This window comes from Brassica oleracea, chromosome C1 (genome assembly GCF_000695525.1).
Source record: "Brassica oleracea var. oleracea cultivar TO1000 chromosome C1, BOL, whole genome shotgun sequence".
NCBI classification, from domain to species: domain Eukaryota; kingdom Viridiplantae; phylum Streptophyta; class Magnoliopsida; order Brassicales; family Brassicaceae; genus Brassica; species Brassica oleracea.
The window spans coordinates 35222529-35250101 of record NC_027748.1 but is presented as its reverse complement, the minus strand read 5'-3'; the positions used below and the strand labels follow the sequence as shown (position 1 = coordinate 35250101).

At 34.1% G+C, this 27573-nt stretch overlaps 5 protein-coding genes across 7 annotated transcripts; 3 read left to right on the top strand and 2 right to left on the bottom strand.

Moving 5' to 3' along the window:
• The first annotated feature begins 2003 nt into the window (after window positions 1–2003).
• LOC106294303 (transcription factor TCP18-like) lies at window positions 2004–4684 on the top strand. 2 transcript variants are annotated; one of them, XM_013729868.1, is made up of 6 exons: window positions 2004–2229; window positions 2348–2388; window positions 2493–3222; window positions 3335–3430; window positions 3747–4177; window positions 4489–4684. In XM_013729868.1, the coding sequence occupies exons 3-6, from the start codon at window positions 2529–2531 to the stop codon at window positions 4555–4557; spliced, it is 1290 nt and encodes a 429-aa protein (XP_013585322.1). In that variant the 5' UTR covers window positions 2004–2229; window positions 2348–2388; window positions 2493–2528; the 3' UTR covers window positions 4558–4684. The 2 variants fall into 2 exon arrangements, with proteins under 2 accessions (XP_013585322.1, XP_013585315.1); XM_013729861.1 differs by having other exon boundaries at window positions 4486–4684.
• Window positions 4685–18926: 14242 nt separating this feature from the next.
• On the top strand, window positions 18927–19780 carry LOC106344273. Its single transcript, XM_013783685.1, has one exon. The coding sequence runs from the start codon at window positions 18996–18998 to the stop codon at window positions 19578–19580; it is 585 nt and encodes a 194-aa protein (XP_013639139.1). The 5' UTR covers window positions 18927–18995; the 3' UTR covers window positions 19581–19780.
• A 2322-nt stretch (window positions 19781–22102) lies between these two features.
• Window positions 22103–22733, bottom strand: LOC106344176 (oleosin 1-like). Its single transcript, XM_013783594.1, has one exon. The coding sequence runs from the start codon at window positions 22691–22693 to the stop codon at window positions 22199–22201; it is 495 nt and encodes a 164-aa protein (XP_013639048.1). The 5' UTR covers window positions 22694–22733; the 3' UTR covers window positions 22103–22198.
• Window positions 22734–22838: 105 nt separating this feature from the next.
• Window positions 22839–24013, bottom strand: LOC106344168 (single-stranded DNA-binding protein, mitochondrial-like). The gene is made up of 4 exons (XM_013783581.1): window positions 23742–24013; window positions 23432–23658; window positions 23176–23276; window positions 22839–23091 (listed from the first exon to the last, which is right to left on the bottom strand). Exons 1-4 carry the CDS (start codon window positions 23985–23987, stop codon window positions 23012–23014), a joined length of 654 nt encoding a protein of 217 aa, XP_013639035.1. The 5' UTR covers window positions 23988–24013; the 3' UTR covers window positions 22839–23011.
• A 212-nt stretch (window positions 24014–24225) lies between these two features.
• Window positions 24226–26768, top strand: LOC106296541. Of its 2 annotated transcripts, none has more exons than XM_013732697.1 (2): window positions 24226–24513; window positions 25010–26768. In XM_013732697.1, exon 2 carries the CDS (start codon window positions 25135–25137, stop codon window positions 26659–26661), a length of 1527 nt encoding a protein of 508 aa, XP_013588151.1. In that variant the 5' UTR covers window positions 24226–24513; window positions 25010–25134; the 3' UTR covers window positions 26662–26768. The 2 variants fall into 2 exon arrangements, with proteins under 2 accessions (XP_013588151.1, XP_013588146.1); XM_013732692.1 differs by having other exon boundaries at window positions 25007–26768.
• Window positions 26769–27573: the final 805 nt, after the last annotated feature.

Here is a 27573-nt window from a genome sequence, read left to right as displayed (position 1 = left end):
AAATGTATTTATAATTTTTATAAATGTATTTATAATTTTTATAAATGATTTATAAAGCATGCATGAATTTTATTAGATATTAATAGCTATTATAATTCTTTATATAGAAATATAAGGCCATATACAAATATAATCTTTATATAAGAATATAAAATCATTATATCGAGTTTAATAAACCTTTTTTATTTACTATTTTTTGTAGTTTATAAATATATAAAAATCGATCAAACATTATTACTTTTTCTATATTTTCAACAATTAGTTACCATAAATAATTATTTATAATATTATATAGATTGTTTGGCAAATGATATATATTAATTGTTTATAGATTTATTTGTAATATTATGTAGATTAATTTATAACAGTTTTTAAGATTTCATAAATGATTGACACATAAACAAATATCTTTTAAATGACTTTTAAATTAATATATAGTAGAATATATAACTTTGATTTCAATCTCTTAAAGATAATTTACAAACTCTTATAATAATTTAAAATATACAATAAGCCAAGATAAATAATTTGATAAAAAAATTTATAGATGATTTATAAAGCATATAATATGAATTTTAAAAGATGTTAATAGTTATTACAATAATTTATATAAAATATAAAGCTTTTAAATAAGAATATAAAATCATTATATTGATTTATATAAACGATTGTCGTTTATTATTTTATGTATTTTTTAAATATAAAAAAGGATCAATTAATTTCTCTTTTTATAATTTCAACAATTAGTTACCATAAATCATTATTTGAAATATTATGTATTTTATTTGGCAAGTGATATTAATTGGTGATAGACTTATCTTTTCTTTTAGATCTAATTAAAATAAATAAAAATAAAAATCATCGACCAATCAAATTATAACAATTTTGTAAGAGTTCACCTATGATCGACACGTAAGCAAAAATCACTAAAGTGACTTCTCAATTAATATATAGTAGGATTTCTATAATTTCAACAATTAGTTACCATAAATCATTTTTTGTAATATTATTTATTTTATTTGGCAAGTGACTTACATTTTCTTTTAGATCTAATTAAAATAAATAAAAATTAAAAATTATCGACCAATCAAATTATAACAATTTTGTAAGAGTTCACCTATGATCAACACGTAAGCAAAAATCACTAAATTGACTTCGCAATTAATATATAGTAGGATATATCATGTGTATATATATTCTGATGTTGGAATGCAAAAACTTTATGTTCTTCCTTCCCTCTCATTTCCTTAAAACTGAATATTAAATTTCCTCATTTTCTTCTTAAATACTTAAAAGGAATATAACTTAATATATATTCCCTGATTTGTGAATACTTTATTTTATTTATTCTGTATTCAAATTTTTTAATTTTGATGATCTTCTTAATATGCAAATAAAACTTTATATATAACTCTTTGTGATAGCTTTCATTTCCATTGAACTAAATCTCATTGCCTTCGTTTTGTCATTTTATCATATCTTATCTTAATTAACTAAAATATGCTAAATGATATAATTAAGTTGATAGAGTTTATTTAACTAAACTCCATGTGTCACTTTATTGGTACCAAAGATACTTTCAGTAAAAATTTAAGGTTAATATAATCATCAAATATATGATTTATCGACAAACACACATTTAACCCAAACTAGAAAAATATCCTATGAAGTTAACAGAAAATGTTATTGTGATAGCTCAAAGATAAGTTTAGTAGATTAGATGATGTATATCTATATTTTGATTTCATATTAATTGTAAAGATATAAATATAGATATAAATCTCTAATTATTTATTTTTGATAGATATCAAAGACTTATTTTTGAGTTCTTAGCTAATTTGTATTAATGAAATATCTCAAAGAAATCTAAGAAGATAAACAAAGACAGGGTCCTATATATTCTCTTAAAACAATCCCCAGAACTAAATATAAAGGAGATTTATCATCATATTTCACAAAAACAAAACGAATATATACTTCTTTTCATGCCAATAAGAAGAAAATTAAGCAAAAGTAAAGAAAATAATTTCCTCTTCAAAAGCATACTCTCCTCTCAAATTGATGTTGTTCCTTCTCCATTATGATATCTCTCGGCCTCTCTCTCTATAGCTGTCTCTCTCTATAATTTATCTTTTTCTCTCTCTCCATTCTAGTTCATAGCACATAGACTTATTTAAGTACATTGCCTGTGTTGTCTTTCTCAACCATTAGTCCTTTACTTCGATAAAGGTACTCTCGTTCTCTCACTCCACACATTTAGACATAGATTCTCTTGAACAAAGACATATTGTACCATCTGCCTAATCACTATTACTGTTCCTTCTTTCATTTTTTCTTGATTTCGCAGGCTAAGGAAGAAAAGTTTTGATTGTCTTCGTCATTGGAACAGTAATCTTCTCTTTGATTTTATGCTTTCTCTCATTTTTTTTTCTCTTTTTGGTGCGTGTGAAGAAGGTTTTGGTACAAGTGTCATTCTCAAAATTTTGTTTTAGGTTTTAATTTTGTTGCTTCAAAACACCCAAAAGGACATGAACAACAACAAGACTTTCAGTACTACAAGCACCATCAATGAAGACTACATGTCATTCCCTTATAATGACAATTATTGCTCACAACCATTACTCCCTTTTAGCCCTTCCTCTACCATTAACGACCTCTTGATTCACTCCAATTCCAACATATCAAACAATCATCTTGACCATCATCATCAATTCCTACAAGCAGCTTCTCCTTTTTCTCAATTCGAATTCGTCCAGGATTTTTCTCTCCTCCCCTCTTTCCTTCCACAAAACATTATCCATAATGATAACCAAACCATAAGCACCAATGACCATCATCATCCATCCCTTCTTCCTTTGAACAACACCATTGATGAATCCCAACTCATTGAGCCGTCGGAGACCATAACCACACACAACGAAGACTCCCAGAGAATCTCAACTACTCAAGACCCGAAAATGAAAAATGCCAAGAAACCAAGCAGAACGGACCGGCACAGCAAGATCAAAACGGCTAAAGGGACAAGAGATCGTAGAATGAGACTCTCTCTAGATGTCGCCAAAGAATTGTTTGGCTTACAAGACATGCTTGGATTCGACAAAGCCAGCAAGACCGTTGAATGGTTGCTCACACAAGCCAAACCCGAGATCATAAAGATCGCCAACAGCCTTTCTAACCAGTTTAAACACGGCGGATTCAGCAGCGGAGATGACTCCCAAACCCGTACGTATACATTCTTTCTAGTTTTAAGTATACTAATGTTTTCATTTTCTTATGAAAAAATTTGATCTTCTTCATGCTTAATCTAAAACTCTGAGTTTCGAAATTAACCAAGGACCGGCGTTAGGATCAACGGAGACATCGTCTGATCTATGCGAATTTGCATCTGTGTGGACAGTCGAGGATAGATGCAGCAACACTAGCATGACCGGTACGTACGTTAACCGTTGCCAACTTTTTATAGTTACAGTTTCAATTTTCTATCAAAGAGTTATAGTTTTATATATATTTTTCGAAAAAAGACAAATTGTATTGATATTAAAAAGATTTTACTAGATACATAAACATGTTTTTACAATTATTGATACAAATAGAAGAAACTGAAACAATTTGATAAGGAAAGGGAAATTGTAACAAATTTTCATGTCGAAACTCGTATAACATATGAAATACGAAATAAGCTAACATATGAAATATGTTGTCTCTTCTTTGTGTTATTTTTCATATTTATATTCACCATTTCGTAGAAAATAAGGTGGATGGGAGAACAATGAGAGGGAAGAGAAAGATGTCGCAGCGAACGCCCATTTTGAAGGAGATGTCTAAAGATGCCAGAGCCAAAGCAAGAGAGAGAGCAAAGGATAGAACAATGGAGAAGATCATGAAGAGAAGACCACAAGTAAATGCCGTAGAAGAAGTAGAAGCTCATAATCAGCATGATGAGGTAGTAAAGAATAATAATTCTGGTGTTAATTGGACTACTTCTTTTGAGGTGACGCCCAGCGGAAAAAATATGGAAGAACTTTGCAAGAACAATCGTTTCGCAGTTTACAACGATATTGTGGTGAATAAAAAAGATCACATTTCGGAAGAATCATATAATATGATCAGCCAATTGAATTCATCATTTCCAATGCTTACTCACCATCGCAGCCAAGGTGCAGCTACTTCCATGGAGGTAACTTATTCTATATCTACAAGTCACATTTCCTTACATATTTTTAAGAAGTTTTTTTTTGTTGGTTTCTAGTAAATTCAGTTTTTGTAGGCTACCTCAAATCCCTAATTACCAACAGTACTGATTATTTAATACTATATAATGAGATTATCAGTTCGTTTTATGTATTGTGGGTTGGTTATTTATAATTAATTATCATCTAGTTCCATATCAAAAAATAATGGAAAGGGGCGCCGTTTTTCAGTTGATTATATTATCTCTTTGCCAAATTTCATCAATTTGTTTTTGTTTGGTTACGTTCCTTGCAGCAGCAGCAGCAGCAGCAGCAGCATCAGGTTAGGGATGTTCATCACTTCTTGTACAACTATCATAATATGTGATGATGATATAAATTACCGTTAATTTCTCAAATTAATATATAATAATTTGTATATGTGAGTCTTATGAAGCTTTTTTGCTTCACTTTCTTGTCACATATTAAATCGATGTAAAACAATCAACGCCTTTTATATAATTTTGTTTAATTATAGTTCGAGTCGAACCTTATATGCATAGCATTAAACCCAATTTCGTTAATAAATGTGCTTGTTCTTCATTCCAAAATAAAACTAAAGTAACAATATGTGTGTTTTTACTTTGTGGGAAATCGTCTCTGTCTACATGGATTCAGAAATTGTGTCAAGTGGTGAAAAAAAAAGCTACTCTCTCCGTTTTATAGTAAATGAGGTTTAGACTTATTCACGTAAATTAAAAAAGCGTTTATTTATATTTTTATTAAATATTCATCTAGCCACAAATCATTCAATGATAAAATCTAGATTTTATTATATAAATGGTCAAACAACATAAAAATTAATAAGTTTTATATAGAAAAATTAAAATGTCATTTAATTTGAAACAATTTTTTTTAGAAAATCTTCAAGTATTAAAAATGGAGGAAATATTATTTATGGTTTAATTCGCTTTCACTCTACTGATTCTCTTTATGAGACATCTACGTCAATTCTAGTATAGTCCATTAAGCCGAAATCAAGAACTTCAAAACCTTTCAAGGATATTAACTTAGTTAAATGGAGCAACCTGTGATAACTATTATGTATAAGTGGGTTTAGGTTTACACACAAATTCATGTGTCTAGAAATCTAGATATATTATTATTCAGAGACGTTATCACTTTCTAATTAGTTTTTATTTTAGTGATGTGAAGCTAGCTATTTACTTTGTCCTTTTACCAGTGATATATATACATATATTATAAAGGGATTGAAGTTTTCAAAGTTATTCTGGATCGAAGTACAGATAAAAACATCCCAACAGTACGATTATGAACCTGATGTAGAAACTGTTTTCTATTAACATAAGAAATTATATATTCTGACAGAAACATATATATACTACAATAAGCTTGTTTCACTAACGTCCCCGTGTTCCATTTGTATGCTAATAGAATATACTTTGTTTGATAGCCTCATGGAAAATAAGTTTTTATCTGATTTGGTGCCACTTGCAGATGACCTATATATTGATTTTCTGTCAAACCTTTAGTGGTTGAGTTAGTTGTAGTCCAGCATAGAAGTATTTAATTATTCATAAAACATATAGGTCTGACCAGACCACACGCACCATATGCTTGCAATACATATTATTTTCATAGTATGCTTTTCCTAGAGTAGCATGTGTTGTTGTGTACCTTGGTTTTCCATTTTTATTAGGTCTTCTGGTGGCTCCTAAAAAACACATCCACATGAAAAAATATCCACCAGAATTCCATCTACAACCTCATAAATTTCCTCATTTATTCAGAAATAGAATAAATATTGAAAAATATGTAAGCATCTGATACCGAGTTTTTTTTTTCCGTCGCAACTGGAATTTGATTAAACAGAGTTCTGAAACGAAGCTTACAAACATAATACCATACACAGACAAACAAAGCCCGAATGATTTACGGGAACCTACACCCAAGAGATTTATGGGAACCAAACTATCATACCAACTTGAGACAAAGAAGAGACTAATCACTAGAGGGTCTCCAAATCCATAATACTCAATCATGCCATCTGCACATCGCCAAAAGAGCTGAAAGACAAGAGCTCATACCCCTAGTACATCGAAACTCATTGCCCACGGATACAGAAAAGAAAAAGACCAGGCCAAACCAACAAGAAATCTGTTATAGAAACTAAAGCCGGAACATCTGGCCCCGCCAAAACAAACCCGTTGCTAAAGACACAACAGACACCAACCAGAAAGACCAACCCCAGCAATCAACTCCAAAACCACCGCCAAGACCATAACGCTACAAGACCATCTGATTTACCAACCCAAACAAGCACGAAGGAATCCGAGGCACGACTCGATAAGGGACCACCATGAACCGGCGGCTGACCCAACCAACTAGCCACGCGACCTCCATGAAGATCGTGACCCGACACAAGCTCCTCGAACCAAAGCCCTCCGCCTATCTAGAAACACACCCTAACATAATCTAAACACGAGATCTACTAAATACAATGAAAATAAAGCTAAACGGACCGGCGGTGGCGCTAACGGAGCCGCCACGCGCCGGTCACCGGAGTTGCAGAGATGAACGGTTGAAGGGAGAGATAGGGACGAGATGATAAGGTGACTGTAAAATTTGTAATATATATATCGATGTGCAAACACAATACATAGGAGTACTCTATGGTTATGTCGGAAAATTGAACCAATTTAGAATAATATCATAATTCAACTATCAATATTAGAGTCCGTTTAACATTTTGTAAATCTGTTATGATTCAAAATGTCTGAAAATGTCTCGTAGTTGGTAATAACAAACACGCATGATAATTGCAGGCTAATGCCAAACATAAAAGACAATATGGGAGAAGAGATTTTAAAAAAAAAAAACTTGGGAGAAGAGATTGTGTTTTGTTTGGATTGTAAAGTTTGATTTTATTGTATTAATTAGTTACTGGATAAATAATACAATGGAGGAAGAGTGTACACATTAGAAGAAGTCCCAGACACGATGTGTCATTAACTTTTAGAGAGGAATATGAAAGACACTAAATGGTCTTAGCAAAAAAAAAACTGTCTAATGACAAAAGTGGGTTAAATGAGTGACGAGACATTTGAAAAGGATAAAAAGGAATAAGTACACAAATAAAAACAAAAGAACACTATGTATATATCAAAAATCATTTATAAGTCTATAACAGTTTTGTTTTTTTTTTTTGTTTTTTTTATAACATCTCAACTTTATTGATATCAAATCAATGTAACTTATTACATGAATCAGAAATTACATTAAACATGTTAATAAGAATTTTTAACAGAGACAGTAGTAACACGATGATTCCTAACGCATTCGTAGGATAAGCTGATTCGCTAACAGTTTTGTTTTTCTTATGTATATCAATTACCCGACAAAAATGCACATATTTATATTAGGGAAGCTACAATTACGAAAACTCAATATTTAATTAATCCGATTTGACCATTCATTTCTTTTTATGGAAGTGTAATTTTTATGTAACATTTTTTTGTAATATTTTATTGTTCTATATGGGTGTCTACATTACGACCAACGGAGTGCCATTGACTAAAATTTGATTTTCTTTAAGCAATTGTTTTAAAACCAGTTCAATTTCTATGAAAATGGGAGAAGAGATTGTGTTTTGTTTGGATTGTAAAGTTTGATTTTATTGTATTAATTAGTTACTGGATAAATAATACAATGGAGGAAGAGTGTACACATTAGAAGAAGTCCCAGACACGATGTGTCATTAACTTTTAGAGAGGAATATGAAAGACACTAAATGGTCTTAGCAAAAAAAAAAACTGTCTAATGACAAAAGTGGGTTAAATGAGTGACGAGACATTTGAAAAGGATAAAAAGGAATAAGTACACAAATAAAAACAAAAGAACACTATGTATATATCAAAAATCATTTATAAGTCTATAACAGTTTTGTTTTTTTTTTTTGTTTTTTTATAACATCTCAACTTTATTGATATCAAATCAATGTAACTTATTACATGAATCAGAAATTACATTAAACATGTTAATAAGAATTTTTAACAGAGACAGTAGTAACACGATGATTCCTAACGCATTCGTAGGATAAGCTGATTCGCTAACAGTTTTGTTTTTCTTATGTATATCAATTACCCGACAAAAATGCACATATTTATATTAGGGAAGCTACAATTACGAAAACTCAATATTTAATTAATCCGATTTGACCATTCATTTCTTTTTATTACAAAAAAAAATGTTGATGTCCCTTGCTAAAGCCCCTCCTAGATACAGGTGTCTAAACCGTAAATACTAATTTTGGTTATATCCCCCGGCGCACACTCTGTAGACCTCGCATCAAAGGACTTAACGTTAGCAAGAGAATGAAGTGAAGCTCAGGTTTGTACACCTCAAGGACAGATACGCCACAGTTGAATATATAGGGTTATGGGAGTACCTCAACCAGATCTCCAGATCTCTGTCTGCAAGACAAATGCTGCATGAGAGGTGTCTCGCTACAAAGCAGGTCTTGCTTGGGTTCTAAGCGGAAGCTCCGATCTGACAGGACGGCAAGGAACATCGATCCAGACCTTCGTAAACTCTCCATTGATCGTTGAGGCTCTGGCGGCAAGGGAGAGACTTTTTATGGCTGCAAATCAAGGGATCTCGAATCTCTGGATGTGCTCCGACAATCTAACGCTCATTGCAGCAATTAACAACAAGACACAGAGGAAGGAGTTGCTGGGAATCATCAAGGATATACACAACCTATCTTCTGTATTTGTTTCTATCGCGTTTTTCATAAAACTTACATGTCTCGTAATAGTTAAACAAAATGTTAACCCATCCAAACTCGTCAATGTAATTAAATTATACTCGTATGTTACTTTAGACAACCATGTTTTCTTGTAGTGATAATTTTTTTAATTTACATACATCAATTATAAGAAAATGAAAACATATATTTATATATTTGTAAAGTCATGTGAACCGCAATGCTAAACATATAAACACTAAATATTACATTAGTTACAATAATATCAAACATAACAAAGACGATATAGGGAAAAATATTATGTGTATTGTTTAAACGCAAAGCTTGCGTTATTGTAATTGGTTCTAGGTAATCAGTAAAATGAAAGAATAGGTCCTATAACAAAGAATTAGAGGAGGTCGTAAAAACGAAGTGTCGATCAATTCTTTAGAGAAAGGAATATGAAACATGTATTAGAAGTGATTAAAATGAAATTCTACGAAAGGAGAACATATGTTAAATGAGTAAACATATAATTTAAAAAAGATAAAAACAAATAATTCTACAAAAGTTATGCATATATTAAAAAACATTTATAATCTTTTAAACATTTCATGACGCATCATCAATGTAAATATATATCTTACTTCTTACATCAACTAATCGACAATTATATATCAACTAGTCCACCAAAACATATTTCTATTTCCTAATACTGGTGAAGTGGAACGCAAGTGGAATGCCAAACATGTAAACACAATGATAATGCAGTACTTGTGTAGACACCGTTCCAGGTAAAAGAATTCAAAATATAATTTATCAAAAGTATTTTTGGGTTTGTTTTGAACAAACCTAGTGAGTATTAGAATATAGGACGATGTTTATGATTATGAATAAGCAAAGCACTAGTAAGTTTATCTTGTTCACAGAGGAAAGGAGAAGGAAATTTAGAGGATTCTCTTAAACCACTAGGTTACATTATTCTCAGAGGAAAATATGGAATAAGAAAAAAGAAATACAAAATCGACTTATAAAAGAACAACAAAAGTTGAAATATACTATAAAGTGGCCCCATTTGTCAAGATGTAATATCTCTCTGGAATTCAAAAGTTGACAGTGTTACAAAAAAAAAGAACTTAAAAGTTGACAAGAAAAAAAAAATCTACGGACCGAAAATAATTAAAATAACAATACATGGTGAAGACTACTGAAGAGTAATTAGAGAACTTACAGAAAATAACTGTTAATTAGTCATATAATTTATCTTGTTAACTGTGGAAACGTCAAAAAAATCAATTTGGAACAATTAAAGGGGATTAATCAATCTCCGTATGAAGAAAAAAACTCTGTTAAGAGGTAATTAAGCAGAAGAAAACAAGAATTAAATGGATATGCAAGATTTTCTCTTCTCAATTCCACTCGGCAAAGCTGTAAAAAAACCTATTGATAGAGAGAAAACTAGACGAAAATACGAGACTGATGAATGAAACAAAAAAAAAAACCTAAATCTGAGTTACCAAAAAAGCCCTAGATCTGGATAGCGAGAAGCCAGAACTTTGACTGTCATCACCAAAAACAAAATAAAAACTAACGAATCCGACCTTCGATGTACTTGTTAGAGATACAGATCTAGAAGTATATATAAGAGAATGAGACCCAGAAACCGCAAATTAATTTACCTGACATCGTCTCTCTCTCTCTCTCTCTCTCTCTCTCTCTCTCTCTCTCTCTCTTATGCTTTCAAACCCTACTATAATTCAAAGCCCTAGTAAGAGAGAGTGTGGCTTTGAACAATAGATACCAACCCTACAAGTAGGAGTAGAGAAAAAAATGTACGCATCCTGCATCAATGGCGGATTTTTAGGGGTTTCCGGCAAACATTCTTGATTTTTTCTGTTTTTTTTTTAAGTAAAGATTTTTGTTGTTGTTTGGTTCAAAATGGTGAAGCGAGTCATTCATAGGTATTAGATGGGAAGTGGCTCATTTAATTTATCTTTTTTTTCAGTTGCCAAACAGTCATCGCATTTCTCCTTGGTGAGTGGCTCATTAGGTTAATATAAGTATAGTTCTTTTGAAAAAAGAAGCGTAAGTATAGTTTAAAACTTAATATCAATCATATTAATGAACCCGCCTCGCTTTGTTCACGGTGATATTTAGCATTAGCATTGTTTTCATGGCTTTTCTTATCAACTTAAATTGGGTTCTTTCTAATAATTTAAGCCCATAATCTCTTCGGATTGGAGATCACAGAAGATATTATAGTAGAATTTTTCCCGGTATCGGTGTTCGAGACTTTCCTTTTCTGATTCTCTATATAATATCATTATGGTTAAATACTCCTTTTCTTTTTGTCTCTGCACACAAATTTTGACTTTGAATCAAGTTAGTTTTTTTTTTCATTTTGTAATTTCCTTTGTTTACAATTTGAATACGATTGTCATGATGTTTTCTGCAGTTACATAACAAACACACACCCAATTAGAACAACTGGACATGCATAAAGGAAAAATGAAAAGAATGATGGTAACATTAAATAAAATAAAACAAAAACCGACGAAACAAATTAAAACTTCCTATTAACAAGCATAAATCGCACGTAAACATATAATTAAGCTAAAGCTATATTCTGAATTTGTAAATTAAAGGCATCAATAATTTTAAATGCATTTTAAGCATGGTGTTAAAATTATATGTCCCTTGCGTCGTTAGGAAGATCTTTTCTTTAATAATTCTCAAAACAAAATTATTTTCCTTGAATCCGCTACAACTTCAGCATAATAGTTTTCCACTAAAACAAAAATGGATCCAAGGTGATATTAGTGGCATAGTTTTCTTTGGTGGTGAATTTGACTGAAATTAACTTCTGTTTCCATAGTTAGCAAAGTTAGAATATGATGTCAGATCCTTTACACATATATTTTTCTATTCAATGTGTTTTACGTAGTAGAAGAATATGACAACTGTTGGTTTGTTTTTTCGATTGGGATATTTTGAACTTGCATTGTTACAATATGCACTAAAAGTCCTAACTGAGCTCAAGGACAGACGTTTGATATTGTATCTACTTTGTTAATTTTTCCTTTTGGATTGTATCTGCTTGATTATATATTTTTGGGGAATTGATATAAATTTGATTTTCTGCATGTTTTTTTGCTTTTTGGATTAACAAGTACCTTAATTTTGAAATAATCAAGTACTTGATAACTGATGAGCTCAAGCATAGACACGACTGATTACAAGTCCTCATTTCTTTGGCACATCATATCACACATCTTCCTAAAACCTAAAGTGGTTTTATGTTTAGCCATTTAGTTAAAAAAAAATAAACAGAACACGATATCCAGTGGCCTCAATGGGTCAATATGGTAGGTATGGCCATTGAAATAAATAGGCCCAAAACGTTAATCAATTTTAGATGTATACGACTGTTAACGTGACCCAAAGCCCACAGATTTGATCATCCTCTGCATGATGATATCTCAAATGAAACAATAAGAGCATGTTTATTGCTCTATCTTAACAGCATATCTTAGATTAATTACCATTAAAAAAATTAAAACAAAAACGCAAGACGCATCTCTTAATTAAGAGAGGAAGGAGACGGTCGCTTAGTGGCACGTGTCACAGATCAATTGGATAGAAGAGAGGTGGAGAGTTGGTTCCGTCTCATTTCTCGTCTTGTTTCTCTTTCTCTCGATTTCTCTTCTTTCCGAAGGCGAAATGGCGACTTCTCTCCGTATCGGCGGTCACGTCTCTGTCGGTGGCTCTCGTGGATGAAGGAAGACGGCGTCTCTCTATCGGTTGGTTTCCTCCACCAAGGAAACCGGCGACTTCTCTCTCGCAGTGGTTATCTGAGGCGAAGATCAAACGGTGAATCTCTATCAGCTGCTCCACCGAATCGAAAGGTAAAGCTGCGTTAATAAAGATTTATGTTTGAATATTTCGATTATGCATGTCTTCGATTGTGTCTTAATTTGAATCTCTATGTTTGAATCTTAATTTGTTTTGATATTTCCTGTCTTTGTCTCTTTAGATTGATTGATCAAGAGGCATGATCAGGGTTAAGGGACGATGAAGAAACTCGAGAGTGATGGTTTCTGGGTCACCGTTGCATTGTCTTGTGATTGTGGGCAAGACACATTCCGATTGTTCATCAAGGTAAAAGCTATCAAATTCAACAGAGGAAAGTCGCCGGGCAAAATGAGAATGATATTCTCAAATTGGCTCATCAGATATTCTACAACAACCATAACAAGAAATTTAAAGCTTGGAAGGAGCTCCGGAACGACCAAAAGTGGTGTGAGCTATCCACTACCAAGAAGGAAGGAAGCTCTAAAAAGAGAAAATGTGAGGACGGGGAAGATTCATCAAGCTCTCGCGCAACAGAATCCAAGCGTCCTCCGGGTGTTAAGGCTGCAAATTAAGGCTAGTGGGAAGAAGACGCTGGTAAAGGAGAATGCGTTGAATGACTTTCGGAATATGTGGTCTATAAAACAACATGATTTGGCCATCAAAGAACGATTGTCTAAGATGAGTCTACTTGACAGTCTTATTGCCAAAAAGGAACCTTTAGCTGACTATGAAGAAGCCCTCAAGAAGAAGCTAATTAATGACTTGTTGTCTAATTAGTTTAACTCTAAGTGTAGCTGTTTTAATTTCCTTTGTTCTTGTTATGTTGTTCTTGTTTTGCTACAATGTACTTCAAATGTTCTCGGTTAAATGTTATGTTCTTGTTATGCTGTTTTTGTTGCTAAATGTTCTCGGTTAAATGTTCTTCTTGCTAAATGTTCTTGTTGCTAAAGGTTCTGATTTAGGGAGAGCTGTTGATAAATCTTATGGTTGCTAAATGTTCTGTTTCTTCTAATGCAGGTGAGAGAGCTGCTGCTAACTACTACGAGGTCAGGTCATGATTTGTAGCAGGGAGAGGTCACGGAGTACACTACTGTGAGAGAGGTCACGGAGTACACTTTTTGTATCACGACAGAGAGACAGTCAGTCACGGTTTTTGTATGTTTGTATGTTTGTATCACGAGAGAGAGAGAGAGAGAGTTAGTCACGATGTTTGTATGTTTGTATCACGAGAGAGAGAGAGAGTCAGTCACGGTTTTGGAATGTTTGTATGTTTGTATCACGAGAGAGAGATAGACAGTCACGGTTTGTCCCGGGATGGTAGGAAGCATCGATTGTATGCATTGGGAGGGAAAGAATTGTCCCACCGCTTGGAAAGGGCAATATTCTCGTGGTTCGGGAAAACCCACAATCGTTTTAGAGGCGGTTGCTTCATATGATTTCTGGATATGACATGCGTTTTTTGGACCTCCAGGTACCTTAAATGATATCAATGTTCTTGATCGCTCTCCTGTTTTTGATGACATTATAAATGGTCAAGCTCCGCAAGTGAATTTCTCGGTCAACGGAAGAGAATATCATTTGGCTTACTATCTCACCGATGGTATTTATCCGAAATAGGTAACTTTTATCCAACCTATTCCAATTCCACAAGGGCCGAAAGCAGTTTTATTTGCTCAACGTCAAGAAACTGTCCGAAAAGATGTCGAGCGTGCTTTCGAAGTCTTGCAAGCTCGATTTGCCATTGTTAAAAATCCAGCGGGTTTTTTTGGATAAAATCAAGATTGAGAATATTATGAGAGCATGTATTATATACTCCATAATATGATAGTAGAAGATGAACGAGATGAATACACTCAATTTGATGTTTCAGATTTCCAACAAGTAGAAGGCACCGGAAGTTCACATGTCGATCTCACGTATTCTACATATATCCCTACAAATATCGTCAATATGATGGGTGTTCGAACTAGAATTTGTGATAGACAAGTGCATCAACAACTGAAAGTTGATTTGGTCTAAAATATATGGTGTCAATTTGGAAGTGATCAAGACAACAACTGAGCTTCGACGTCTCTTTGAAATTATGATCGTTTATTTTATTAATCTCTATTTTTATGTTTTTATGTTGTTTAAAAAAAATCTATGTTTAATATAATATCTTTGATTATGTTTTATTTAATAAATAAATTTTCACTTCAATAAAAAAAATATTAAATAATTTTTTTTAAAAAACCTTAACTTAAGAAACTACCATTGGAGGATTAAAAGTAGGTGTCTCTTACCATAAACTCTTAACTTACTTTTAACCCTTAAATAATGACTAAGAGCCCACTAAGGGGTTTTGGCAATAAACATGCTCTAGTGCATAATAGTCTCGGCTCCTCAGTTTAATAATTTAATTATACTAGATGATTCTCCCGTGTTCATGCATGGATATAAATATTTTAAAATAAATATATTATAACTTTGAATTTAAATAATTTATATTTATAATTTATATTTATAATTTATATGTATATTTTATATTAATAATATTATATTTTTAAATTAGATATGTGATTTTGTATATGTAATATCTACTTCTTTGAAATTCAACCATAATATTTTGTTTCTCTATATTAATATTTTGATAACTTTTTAATTTTATATTTAGGTTAGTTGTTCAGAGTAAATATATAAATATATTTTAGTGAGATTTGGTATAACATAATATATTTTTATTTTGAGAATCAAATAGAAAAAATAAACTAAAGTGTGGATTGATTAAAAATTACATAAAAGAATATAAAGATAATATTTTAAATATCATGCAAATATATTTTACAAAATAAATTAATTGTTAAAGTTATTTGAATTTTACTTTTACTTGAATATGTTTTGAGGTGTCCATAATTTATATCTATAAACTTAATAAAATATTATTATAAAATAATATGTTTTATTATTTTATTATTTTAATATCAAGATTATTTTTGTTAACTTTCTTTTTTAATGAAATCATGATATATATAAATATTATTAAAAATCTGTTTTTATAAATTGTAATTTTTTATTATATATGTTATTGGAAAAAATAAAAAAGTAATTAAAATAAAATGTAATTAACAGAAACTACCAAATAAAAAGGAAAATAAATTTAATAATGGTAATTAAATGTAATATTTTAAATTTATTAAGAGTACCTTCGTAATCAACCATCGTGAGAATTAACGTGAACGTGAGCGTGACACGTAGAAAACTGACTTCTCAAATAATATTATAGAAATTCAACATACCCTGATTATCTGGATAATATCTTTTATAGATGTGGTTGTGATTCTCTACTAGTTTATAGTGTATATATACCATATAGTAATATTGTAATAGCTGACAAAAAAAAAAAAAAGTAATATTGTAATTAATATAAAACAAGTCGAAAAAAATTAGCAAATTAATAATACAATTACAAGAAAATTGTAGGTAATAAGAACACTATAATTTGAAAGTCAGGAATTATTTTTTTGGTAAAAGAAGTCAGAAATTATTCTGTGCAATGCAATGATCCAAAACGTACGGTCAACAGTTCTTGGAACCATGTACTGAGAAGATTCACATATTTGGTTCCTTTTTACATATTTAATAGAAAAAATTGTATTAGTTTAATACTGATGACAGAATGAAGATAGCCCGAATAATCAAGCGCAAAAGTGATATAATAGTATACCTTTGTCCGGAGAATTATATTGTTTTGTTTGAACTGAAGTAAACATTTTTCTTTTGTAGGGGGAGGCTACCTAACACTCCTGATATCGTGCTTCCTAACTCCCCTTCAACAGCGATTCTTCTTCGTTAATTATTTGTACCAAACTATTTGAATTTAATAGTTTAGCATTCATATTCCACCAATGTTGTTGAAAATGTTGTTATTTATGCATAAGCATATCGCGTTTTAGAGCTTTTGGTAATATGATAGGGGTACTACTCGTAATGACTTTGAGAAATAATAAAATAAACGGAAAATCAAACTTGATTAGTGGGTTAAAAAAGAAATACAGGTCGTTCCGGTCAACTACATTTAGCGTCCCTTAATGTTCTAATTAATTAACCTTAATTAAAATGGCTAACCACCCACGTAAAGTGTTAGGTGTTTTTATATGTGAATGATACGTTATTTTTTATCGAGGATCAAGTGTGGACTATTGGACTAAAAGAGATTATTAATTAATGGATACACCCAATTAAAAAAAATTGGTAAACTTCGATTGCTTTATAGATGAGAAAACAACAAGAAACAATTGCTCGTAGTATTTTTTTTCAGTCCCTTATGTAAATAATTAAGCGAACACAATAGGCTAATCAATACCCAAAATCATATCAACTTCATACATAGCTATCGTAACAATAAGTATATAAAATGAACGACCGAGAGAGACCGAGTCAGAGTTTCACAAACAAAATAAAAATCGAAAAACTCGGTGGGCCCCCCCCCCCTTTTACCAGTCACCGTTCGTGTTGTGTTATTGTTTGGTTGACGCATTAAAGATCAAGTTGATTAGAAGCCAATTGGCAACTTGTGTCCACTATCTCTAACCCAACCTGGTCGATTTCATCTGGTTCGTGAGTGTTAAGACTTAAACACGTGTTTCGCAAAACAAGTAGAGGATAAACTACGTGGTGAATCGTAATAATGAACTGCACTTTACAATTGTGACGGACTAGGATATAGATCCAACACACATTACATTAGAACTTTACACATTTAACATAAGGACCGTATCTAACCCTGTTCGGGAACGCGCTAACCGCTAATCGGGCGGTCGGATTGGGCCTAGCGCCTAAAGAAAAAATCGGAGATTAATCGAAAATTATACGGGGCGGAATTTTTAGAGTGTTTACTATGTTATAAAACATGTTAATCTTTAATTGTGTATAACATTAATACATTTTCATGTTTAAGATTGTATAAAACACACAAATAGAATATATAAACTTAATATAGTGTAATTTTCATCAAAATTATGAATATAAATGATATTTATAAAATTTTAGATCAAATAAATAAATAAAATATTATTAAAAAAATAATAATAAAAAAATAGATTAGGCGGTCGCCTAGACGGCTAGGCGGTCATTTAAGCGGTGTAGGCGGAAAAAATCGGAATATCTAATTTTCTACACCGATTTGGCATAAATCGGGGCGGAAGAGTGACGCGTAGCGCCCAGATGGCCGATTTTTAAAACGGGGTATCTAGCATATATTTATTTTACATCAACCTTGTTTTAAAAAACTACCAGTCAGGAGAGATCCGAGTATAACAAAATTCATAAATTCTGCTACGTATTTGGCGGTTTATTTGATGTAAGCTCTAGAAAATGAAAAAGACCTCATCTAAATTTATATGTACTCCCGCAAAATCTTTTTTTTTTTTAAACTAGCTATTGCGGTGATATCTATACCCCTAATCAGGCTCACTTGCGGTTTAAATTTATGTTTATTAATTAAAAGAGTTCTAATTAAAGATGCTGACGCATATTTGTTGTGATTTTGTGATAAACATGGAAGGGATAAGTTATTGCACACCGGCCAACACCTTTGAGTGGGGTTTTCACCTCCCTTTAATTGCGTAGCTGACATTTGCCCCAGCAGTAGTGCTCGTGTTGATATACATGATCAGACGAACAAACACTTTTTTTTTGGGTCAAACGAACAAATACTTAAACAAAATAATACAAAAATATGTAATTATATATTACAAACATATAAAACAAATCAAGTTTAAATACTTTCTTGTTATAGAGCTCACGAATTGTAAGACAAATACTATTTTTTCAAGGAATGAATCCAAACACGTTAGTGTTTTACCTAGAGATCGTTGATGCATGTCTCTCGCATGCTCGTTAGGTTTCATACACAAAGCATATCTAATGCAATCATCGATCTCATATATTAAGAAGTCATTATCATTCATTCATTGATATCATTATACAATACGAGATCATTACAAGAAATCAAGAAAATGTCAATACAATAAAATATGTCAACGCAAAGGCTACCGGATCAGTCGGTAACCAAACACATTTTCACATTAATGGACCCTACACTTACGCGTGGGTTTATATAAATACACGTAACTCACCCATTTCAGACCAAAGAGAATCACATTAAAAGTATCCAATCGTTGAGTTTAAACCCTTTTTCTTATCACCTGCCGGAGAAAACGAGGAAGAACATGGAGATGTCGAGAACGGAACATGTTTCCTCGACGCACAAGCGTCTAAACGTGAGTTTCATCGTCTCTCTTATGGTACTTTGTGCTAGACACGCAAGCCGAGTCTCCAAGAAGCTTAAACTGAAGCCAACTCGTAAGGCAACTCATCTCGAAGACCATCTCGAGAGCCCCAACTCCGGTGGAAACCACGGAGAAGGAGGAAGGTTTGGATGGAGTCCGGCGAGGGCTTTTTCGCCGATGAGAGGACGTCCGAAGGAGCTTTTGACGACTTTGAGCAACAAAGCTAAGACTATGGTTGGCCGGAAGAATAAAGCTTACGACGTTGGAGGTACTCCGGCGAAGAAAAAGACGGCGGTGGAGATGGTGTTGGAGGAGGAAGAGGAGGAGTTTGGTATTTGGCAGAGAGAAATTTTAATGGGAGGAAAATGTGAGCCGTTGGATCATTCCGGCGTGATCTACTACGATTGCAGTGGACATCAGCTAAAGGAACTGCCTCCGAGGTCGCCACGTGCCAGTTTGGTGCCGGATCGTCCGCCCCGTTCGTATGTCGGGTCGGTGTTGAACCCGACGGGAAAGGAAATGTAAATTTAGTTTGAGAATATGATTGATTTTCTGTCTGGTGTGCTTATGAGGTGAGTGGTAATTAAAATCTCTAGAAGTTTCGTTCTTGGCTTGTTATTGGTAGATGATATCACGTGTTATGCATATTGTTGTGTAATCTAATTACGTTTGGAAAATTAAAAAGTTTAGTGAAAAATCCAATATAATAAGGGGCAAGTTTTATTTATTAACCGTTCATTAACATCTAAAGGCATGCAAAAAAAAACGACTAAATATGGTTGATGATTTATATATTTAAAGTTTGAATCCATTATGCTAAAAAAAGGCTTCAACGATGGCATTACCAGCCGTATTAATGATTACAAAATACAATCGACAAGTATCTACTTAGACCAAATCAACGGGTAACGTCCGGCCAAACTTGCGTGTTGACTTGATTGGCGGAGGCTTTTTGTCTGCTGACCTTGACCTCAAATCATAACACAAAGAAGTCAACCCAAGAAAAAAGTAGAGGTTAAACTGATTTCAACTATCTTAGACGATTGCTAGTATTCTTTATATCCCTAATGTCACGTTCGAGCGTATGGTTCTCTTTGGCGTATGAATCTTCAATTAATGACTCATTGCTACTATGCCTGGACACGGATCCCGATATCCGGATTTTTGAAGATATTTGTGATTTGCTTCGTATGTCACAGATATCTAATTTTTCGATTTGCTTTGCTTCGAAAAAATACGGATATTCGGAAAAACGGATATCCTGAAAATAAATAGATATTTGCGGATATTTACGAATACTTACAGATATCTCATATGTTTTGATTAATACAAATAATCTTAAAAATTTGATACAAATATTTTTTTGCATGATATATATGATAAAAATTAAAAGAAGTAGTGAATCTACATAGTTTGTAAATTTTTTGAACTTAGTTAACAATTATAATAACACAAAATTTAAGAAAAAAATTATAATTGTCATAAATGTGTTCTCTTCCTTTTATGTAATACTTTTATATAAATAATAATGTGAATAGAATTTATCAAATCCTATGTTAGAATAATAATTATATAATTTTATACATTAAAAACTTTAAATATAATCAAGATATACATGTACTTATATATTGCCGGATCGGATCGGATATCTGCTTTTCAAAATTTTAATATTTGTGATTTGCTTCGATTTTAACGGATATTGGTTTTTAATATTTGCTTTGCTTCGAAAATTTACGGATATCCGAAATTTTCGGATCGTATCGAAACGAATAACGAACCGAAACAAATTTAACAGATAAAATGTCCACTCCTAATTGCTTCAACATTCATGAATCAACAACCCACAATCTATGTGAAGTCCGGACGGCTATTTTTTTCTTCTTAGCCACCAATATTATGAAGTGCATGCGTAAAATTTAGAATTAAGATATTTTTTATAAAAGTCTTGGAATCTTTTCAACCTGTCAAGCTAATATCGGTGAACATAATTTTAGACTAATTCACCAATAAGCTTTTTGCCTCTCCAGTTTTTTACTCATATTGTTTATTCTGGGGATGGCATACAATTTAATTCAATCATAGCATATTTGCTTCCCACTGTATTTCTTTTTTTTTTCTTTTTCTTTAGAATCAATGTAGCTATAATTTTTTGTTTGTCAGAGTTTCAACTTTCAATTCAACCTCAATTATAAATACAAAACAATTCAAAGATGGACAATTGTCATGTTCAGGAGACGTATAGTTAGGGCTGTAAATCATTTTTAGGAATATAATGTTCTAGTTTTTTTTTTTTTCTAAAACTTTGACGAGACTGAATTCTATAATGTTTTTGAAACACTTTTTTTTTAAACACGACTGCATTTTATAATCATACAAATAACTTTCTTTATTAGAAAAGGACACAGCAAGGATCGATGGAAGATGAGAAAGATACTCCTATTAATCTGTCATACACTGCTTAGAAAACGCGATCTACTAAACTATACAAATGATAGTTATCATGTGTGGTTTATATTGTATATACTCTCGTCATTCTTCAGAAAATATTACATAACTGAAATACGTTTGACCATATATTAAAAAGGGTAAAATATTCGCCAAAAATGTGGATTTCATTTCAAGTGACGACCACGCACACCCAAAATCTCATAGAGCTTGTACATAACCAGATATATTATTTTCTTAAACGAAAATAAAATAACAAAAACGTAATATTAGTACCATGCATGAATCTTTTTCATCCTACATAAACCGAACCGGCCAGTTTTCTTACCCAAAGTCGGGATTGTACACAGGGAAATGAACATACATTTTAATAAGTCTCCTCACTCTATGGACTTCCATTTTGAAAAAATTATGTATATATTGATATGATAAGGTAAAAATATAGTGTATAGAATAAAAACAGTTGATAAAATAAATAAAATTGTTTGCAGAAAAATAAAAAAAATTAGGTGAATCTCATTTTATTATAATATAAGTATAAAAATTATATCATAAAATTAGTTTTAAAAATAAAAGTTCGTACAATTTATGAAAAGCTTAAAGATAATTTGTAAATAATTTTGTTTTGAATAGGGTCTTAGAAATCTCAGAACGGACTCTGATCTTACGCTCAACCAGACAATACAGACCGGTTTAGGTTAAGCACCAGGGGCTGCATCTTTAGCCCTACCGTGGAAGTATCCACCGTACTCTCTAGCGTAATCTTTGACGTGCGAGGCTGTGTCATAGATCCGACCACGTGCATAGTCCATTTGATCCGATCCAGCCAGGTGCATTCCCCGGAAATAACGGTACGTCCACGATACGATAGCCACCGTTCCAACAAGAAATCCCACGACTGTTAAGCACCCGCCAACAAGGACAGAACCCGGAAGCCAGATCGGACCCGAGATGATGATCAAGGGAAGAAACGCAATGAAGCCGAACGCGGTGGCGGTCACGGTTACACCTAGGAGGAAGGTGAGAAGGCCTCCGGATATGAGGAGAGCCAGGAAACCAAAGAGATGCGAGGAGGTTGGTGAATGATATCGGAGAAGGCGGAGAAGCGAGGCGTAAGGGATGTTTCTTTCGGTGGTGTTGCTACCGTAGATGGGCCAATATCGGGACTCGCCGGTAGAAAGCGTTTCGGCCATTGTAGAGAGTGATTGTTGTTTTTGTGTGGGTGACGTGACAGAAAGAAAACAGGAAAGGGTAAAAACAAACTTATGACAAATTCAGCTTTGAGGTAGCGTTCATGCATGGTTCACAAACACGTGGAGATTGGTATTTGTTTTCATCTCAGTCTTAAATCGAGATATTGGTTTTGATTCGGTTAATCTCAAATGTATTGGTTCGGTTTATTTGCCACCACCAACTAAACAAAAACAATGTAAAAGGGCTACTGACAATTGAAGAGAAGAAAACTACAATACCGAACTGTATACCTTGATGAGAACTTGTTTGTTAAAAAATCAGTAATAGCCAACGCCTCTAAGCTCAGAAGAACTTGGCTGCTGCATATCACCAGCTTTTCCTAAAAACACAACTCGGCCTGAAAGAAGAAGAAACAGAGATCAAAATCTGATCTTTTTCCCAATGAACAAAAACATTCTCTTGGAGTTGATCCAGTTTATACCGTTTCTACGGATAGCGACTTCTCTAATACGTCGAACCAAACCAGTGACTGGATCAGTGAAAATCTTGGTCTCCAGATTACCCTCCAAGTAGACAATGGTGCTGTTGTAACATGAAAAAAAGCAAGCTTAACATTTTGGTTTCTAGCAACTAAAACTCGCTTAAAGTCTCATCCTTTTTAACCAATTCAGAACAGGATTCAGTTCTAACACGAATCTCAGAAGATCGAAACACCATCACATGAAGAGAGAACTAACCCTGGTTCAACGTTCTTCAAGACAAGATCAGCCAAACGCTCAGGGTAAACAGAGACACGGTGCCACTGCACAGCAGAACGGCTCGCATACTCTCTAGGGTCTTCGTTAATCAACGGTCTCCGGTTATTCCTAATCCCACCGGTTCCCACAGAGAAGAGAGTAACCGTTCTACCACTCTTCAGCTTCTTCTGCAGAGGTAGCTGCCCCACTTGCCCCACCAAAATCGCCTGAAGTAGATCAACAACATTCAGATTCAAGAGACACCACCATTTCCAAATTGAAACTATATGTATCCATAGAAGCTTGGTACCTTGAAAATGCCAGCGTCGAGGCCGTTCTCGAGAGGACGCTCTTCCATCACGCGATCTTCTCCCGAGAAACGATGATTCCGATCTGAGGCGTTGGGTTGATGGGGCGATTCAGTGTCTGAGATGGAGGAGGATAACTCGTCGACGTTGTTGTTGGTGCAGAGAGATCTGGGAGATTGAGAGAATCTGGGGTTGGATAGGAGAGATCGGTAGAGTCTTCTAGAAAGCGTAGCCATTGAATTCGCCATTTGAGCTCCGATGTTAGGTTTCTGGGTTTAATATATAAACCTGATAATTTTAATTTTATTTTATTCATATTTTAAATTATTAAATTAGATGAAATTTTAAATTAATATCATAAATTTTAAATTTTTATGATATTAATTTAAAATTTTTTTTTTATGATATTAATATCATAAATTTTAAATTTTTAATATTTTATCATCCCACTATACATTAAAAGAGGAACGTAACGTAAAACAGGGCGATGGCAAAGGCGATTGCCATCTGAAGATGAATCTGCGTGGGATTCAGATATTTCTTTTGATTTTCGAAGATCGTAGTAAGCTCTCTCATTCGGAAAGCGGGATCTCGTTAGATCTCGATGGTATTTTTTATTTGGGGGCGGATTTGGAGGGATTTTTGAAGATTGGATTATTTGGGGGGAAATCGGGAATCCAGGAAAGGAATCTGGCGTGGGAATGTGATAAGTTGATAAGATCGTTATATTTGAAAGCAGGAGGGAGAATGGATTGGGGGATTTTCTTCGTAAAGGTATCTCTTTGTTCTTGCCATATTCTGGGTTTGAAGGAACTTTATCAGATTTACTCAATTATGTTTTTACATATGGTATACTTCACGGTGGTTTGGGTGTGGGGTTATGGGTATTGTAAATTAGGAAACTCTCTCGAATTACATGATTATAATGGTTCTTATGGGGATGTGGGGGATCAATTACGATTGCTAATTGGGATCGTTTATGGATGTTGTGCTAATTGCATGATTACTCTATGTTTCCATTGTGATCTAATTTGTAGAAAAAATGATTCTTCAATTATATCTCAGATTATACGCTTTTACTTGCCAATTGGTTCTCAAGATTTTCAATTCTGTCAATTATCTTTGGTGATTGCGAAAAGTTTGGAAAGTTCTTGGTGTATAAGTAGAACGGTTTTACCGTCTTTGCTCCATCACATTCCCTGCTTTTGTTTCACTATTATATTTTCTTATTGGTTTTCTTTTGCTTTGGCTGAAATCATGTCGCAAGGAGAATGGTTTGTCAAGTCCGGAGGACAGAAGAAGCAGGCACCAACGGGAGGCTTGAAGATCTCCATTCCGAAGTTTGACAATTCCACTCTCATTAGGGGGTACTCAAAGACGCTGATTGGGAGATGCATGAACCCGGTCAAACAGGAGATGAAGCCGTTGCTGTATCATCTTCCGCGCATCTGGAATGTGGAAGAGAGGGTGGTGGGCGCTGACTTGGGCCTTGGTCGGTTTCAATTTGATTTCCAGGAGGAGGAGGATATCGTTGAGGTACTCAAAAGAGAGCCCTTCCATTTTGATAATTGGATGCTCTCCATTGTGAGATGGGAACCGGTGGTGGAGGATAATTATCCATCTAAGATCACTTTTTGGGTGAGGGCTATTGGGGTTCCACTACATTTTTGGGCGGAGCCAACTTTCAAGAGCATTGGGGAAGCTTTGGGAGTGGTTCGGAGAGATGATGCCATTGAGATCAATGAAGGGAAGGTGCGTGTAACTTTGGATGCTTTTAAACCATTAGTGTTTTCCATTACGGTGGAATTTCACAGTGGGGAGGAGACAGTGGTCGCGCTGAGGTATGAACGTCTCCACGGTTTCTGTAGGATGTGCTCAAGATTGACACATGATCAGTCCAAGTGCCCTATCTCAAATGGGGTGAAGGAAGAGAAAGGTGATGGCCCATCTGATGAAAAGCCGGATCAAGGAGGGAAAGCTTTGAGCTATAAAGGGGCAGTGGAGTCTAAAGCATTGGAGACTAACTCTAGTGGGGATGTTAGGAGGAACAGCCAACATGTCTCTGGAAAGCAAGATGTCAAAGGGAAAGGCGTTGTGTATGAGGGTGGTAAACAAGTTACCAGTGGTAAATTTGGTCCAGGGAGGAGGAGTAAGGAGCAAGGGAGACCGACGGCGAAATATATTAGGAATGCGTGTTATCTGCCACCTCAAGAACTAAGGGATAGCTATGCTATGGCCACTGGTGGTCTTAATGGCCTGCGCAATCAGGATTTTGGAGCTCATCTGGACCCGCAACAGAAACTGATGCTAGAGGCCTTCAAGAGTGGTGAAAGTGGAGAGGCTTCAGGGTCAAAGGCGTGCAAGGCCCTTTTGTTTGACAATGAGATTGGAGAGGAAGGTCCTCGGGAACTGTTAGGAGATGATCAGGCTGCAACTGAAGTTGCCGCCACTGTGGAAAATAAGGATCTGAAGGAAGAGAATGGGATGGTGCTTTCAACTGTGGAGAATGGTGGGAAGCAGACATTGGAGATAGAGAGCAAGGAAGATGAGGTGATCGGGGAGATGGTGGCGGGTCTAGATGAGGAAGATGGCCTCTTCGAGTTGGAAATGATGGAGGATGGGGAGGAGGAGGCAGGGCTTGCTCAAGATGTCTCAGCGGAGGTGAAATCTATGGAGATTGAGGAGGCTTTCTCAACTGATGAAATGATGGAGGTGGCAGGTGAGAAAGACAATCAGGCTGCAAAGAAGAAGGCTGGAAAGCTCATGGCTGCTGCGATGGGAGGGAATGCGAAGAAGAGGTTGGTTCAGAGCTTGGTCTCTCCAAGGAAGAAGGCTATGGCAAAGCAAGGTCATAAGGCGGGGGACAGGGGACCGCTGCCTACTAAGAAGGCTTTGGTCAAGGCGAAACCAGTCCAGGACTGATCATTTGAATTTGCTCTGGTTCCTTTAATTTAATATTATTAAGAATAAGTGTATGGCTTTTGATATAAAGTCTATATCTACTCCTATTTTATTTCCTTGGTTTATGTTGTCTCTGAGGATGTCAGAGGTATGGAATAAAAGAGTTGGTTCTAGTGTTTATTGTGTTGATTTTAGTGGTTTGATTGTATTGACAATGGATGGTCATGTCGGTGGTGTTTTGTTGGAATCGCGAGGATATAGGTTCTCCTTGACTCTAGGCTTTAAGTGGATTGAGGAATGTATAGTGGATGGTAGGAATATTAGATGCTTCTTGTATATGTTTAGGAAAAGAACTTGGTCTTTTGTTCGGGCTAGGTTTTTGGAGTTTACTGGTATGTCTCTGGTTCCTCTTGTGGTGTGTGGGTGTGAGGACTTTAGTCCAACAAGTATATTTTATGGAGCAGTCATGATTTATGACAAGAGGTGTACGAAGTGTAATAGGTGGAGTGGTCTATGCGGCTCTTGTGGTATATGCTGTGGTTGGGACTGGGGCTCTTTGGAATGTAGTTGTGATATATGCTATGGTTGCAGCTCTTTGGAGTGTTATGATTGGGAGTGGGGCTGGCTATATTGCGGTATTTATAGTTCATATAGTTGTGGTATTATTTTTGTTCATGTGGTTATTAAAGATATTCCAAGTTTTGTTGAACTAGTTTTCAGATTATGGGGAATGGTTTTCGGCCATGATAATACGATGTGGTCTTATGACTGTCTAGTTGAGAGTATTATGTTCATTATTGTTATGGTATGGGGAGCGTGTGGAATGGGTAATCAGATTGTGCTCACAGACAGCTTGTATGTATGGATGGTTTTATTAGATGTACGTAACTGCATGTTTTTTGTCTTATATACATCAGGTCCTATTCATTTTGC

Excerpts from the sequence above, each read along its gene's own strand:
- LOC106294303 (XM_013729861.1), top strand. The coding sequence starts at position 2,529 with ATGAACAACAACAAGACTTTCAGTACTACAAGCACCATCAATGAAGAC. Across the intron at positions 3,223-3,334 it reads CGGAGATGACTCCCAAACCC|GACCGGCGTTAGGATCAACG; the intron begins GTACGTATACAT and ends AAATTAACCAAG. Across the intron at positions 4,178-4,485 it reads GTGCAGCTACTTCCATGGAG|CAGCAGCAGCAGCAGCAGCA; the intron begins GTAACTTATTCT and ends CGTTCCTTGCAG.
- LOC106344273 (XM_013783685.1), top strand. The coding sequence starts at position 18,996 with ATGGAGATGTCGAGAACGGAACATGTTTCCTCGACGCACAAGCGTCTA.
- LOC106344176 (XM_013783594.1), bottom strand. The coding sequence starts at position 22,693 with ATGGCCGAAACGCTTTCTACCGGCGAGTCCCGATATTGGCCCATCTAC.
- LOC106344168 (XM_013783581.1), bottom strand. The coding sequence starts at position 23,987 with ATGGCGAATTCAATGGCTACGCTTTCTAGAAGACTCTACCGATCTCTC. Across the intron at positions 23,659-23,741 it reads TCGACGCTGGCATTTTCAAG|GCGATTTTGGTGGGGCAAGT; the intron begins GTACCAAGCTTC and ends GATCTACTTCAG. Across the intron at positions 23,277-23,431 it reads TTGAAGAACGTTGAACCAGG|CACCATTGTCTACTTGGAGG; the intron begins GTTAGTTCTCTC and ends ATGTTACAACAG.
- LOC106296541 (XM_013732697.1), top strand. The coding sequence starts at position 25,135 with ATGAACCCGGTCAAACAGGAGATGAAGCCGTTGCTGTATCATCTTCCG.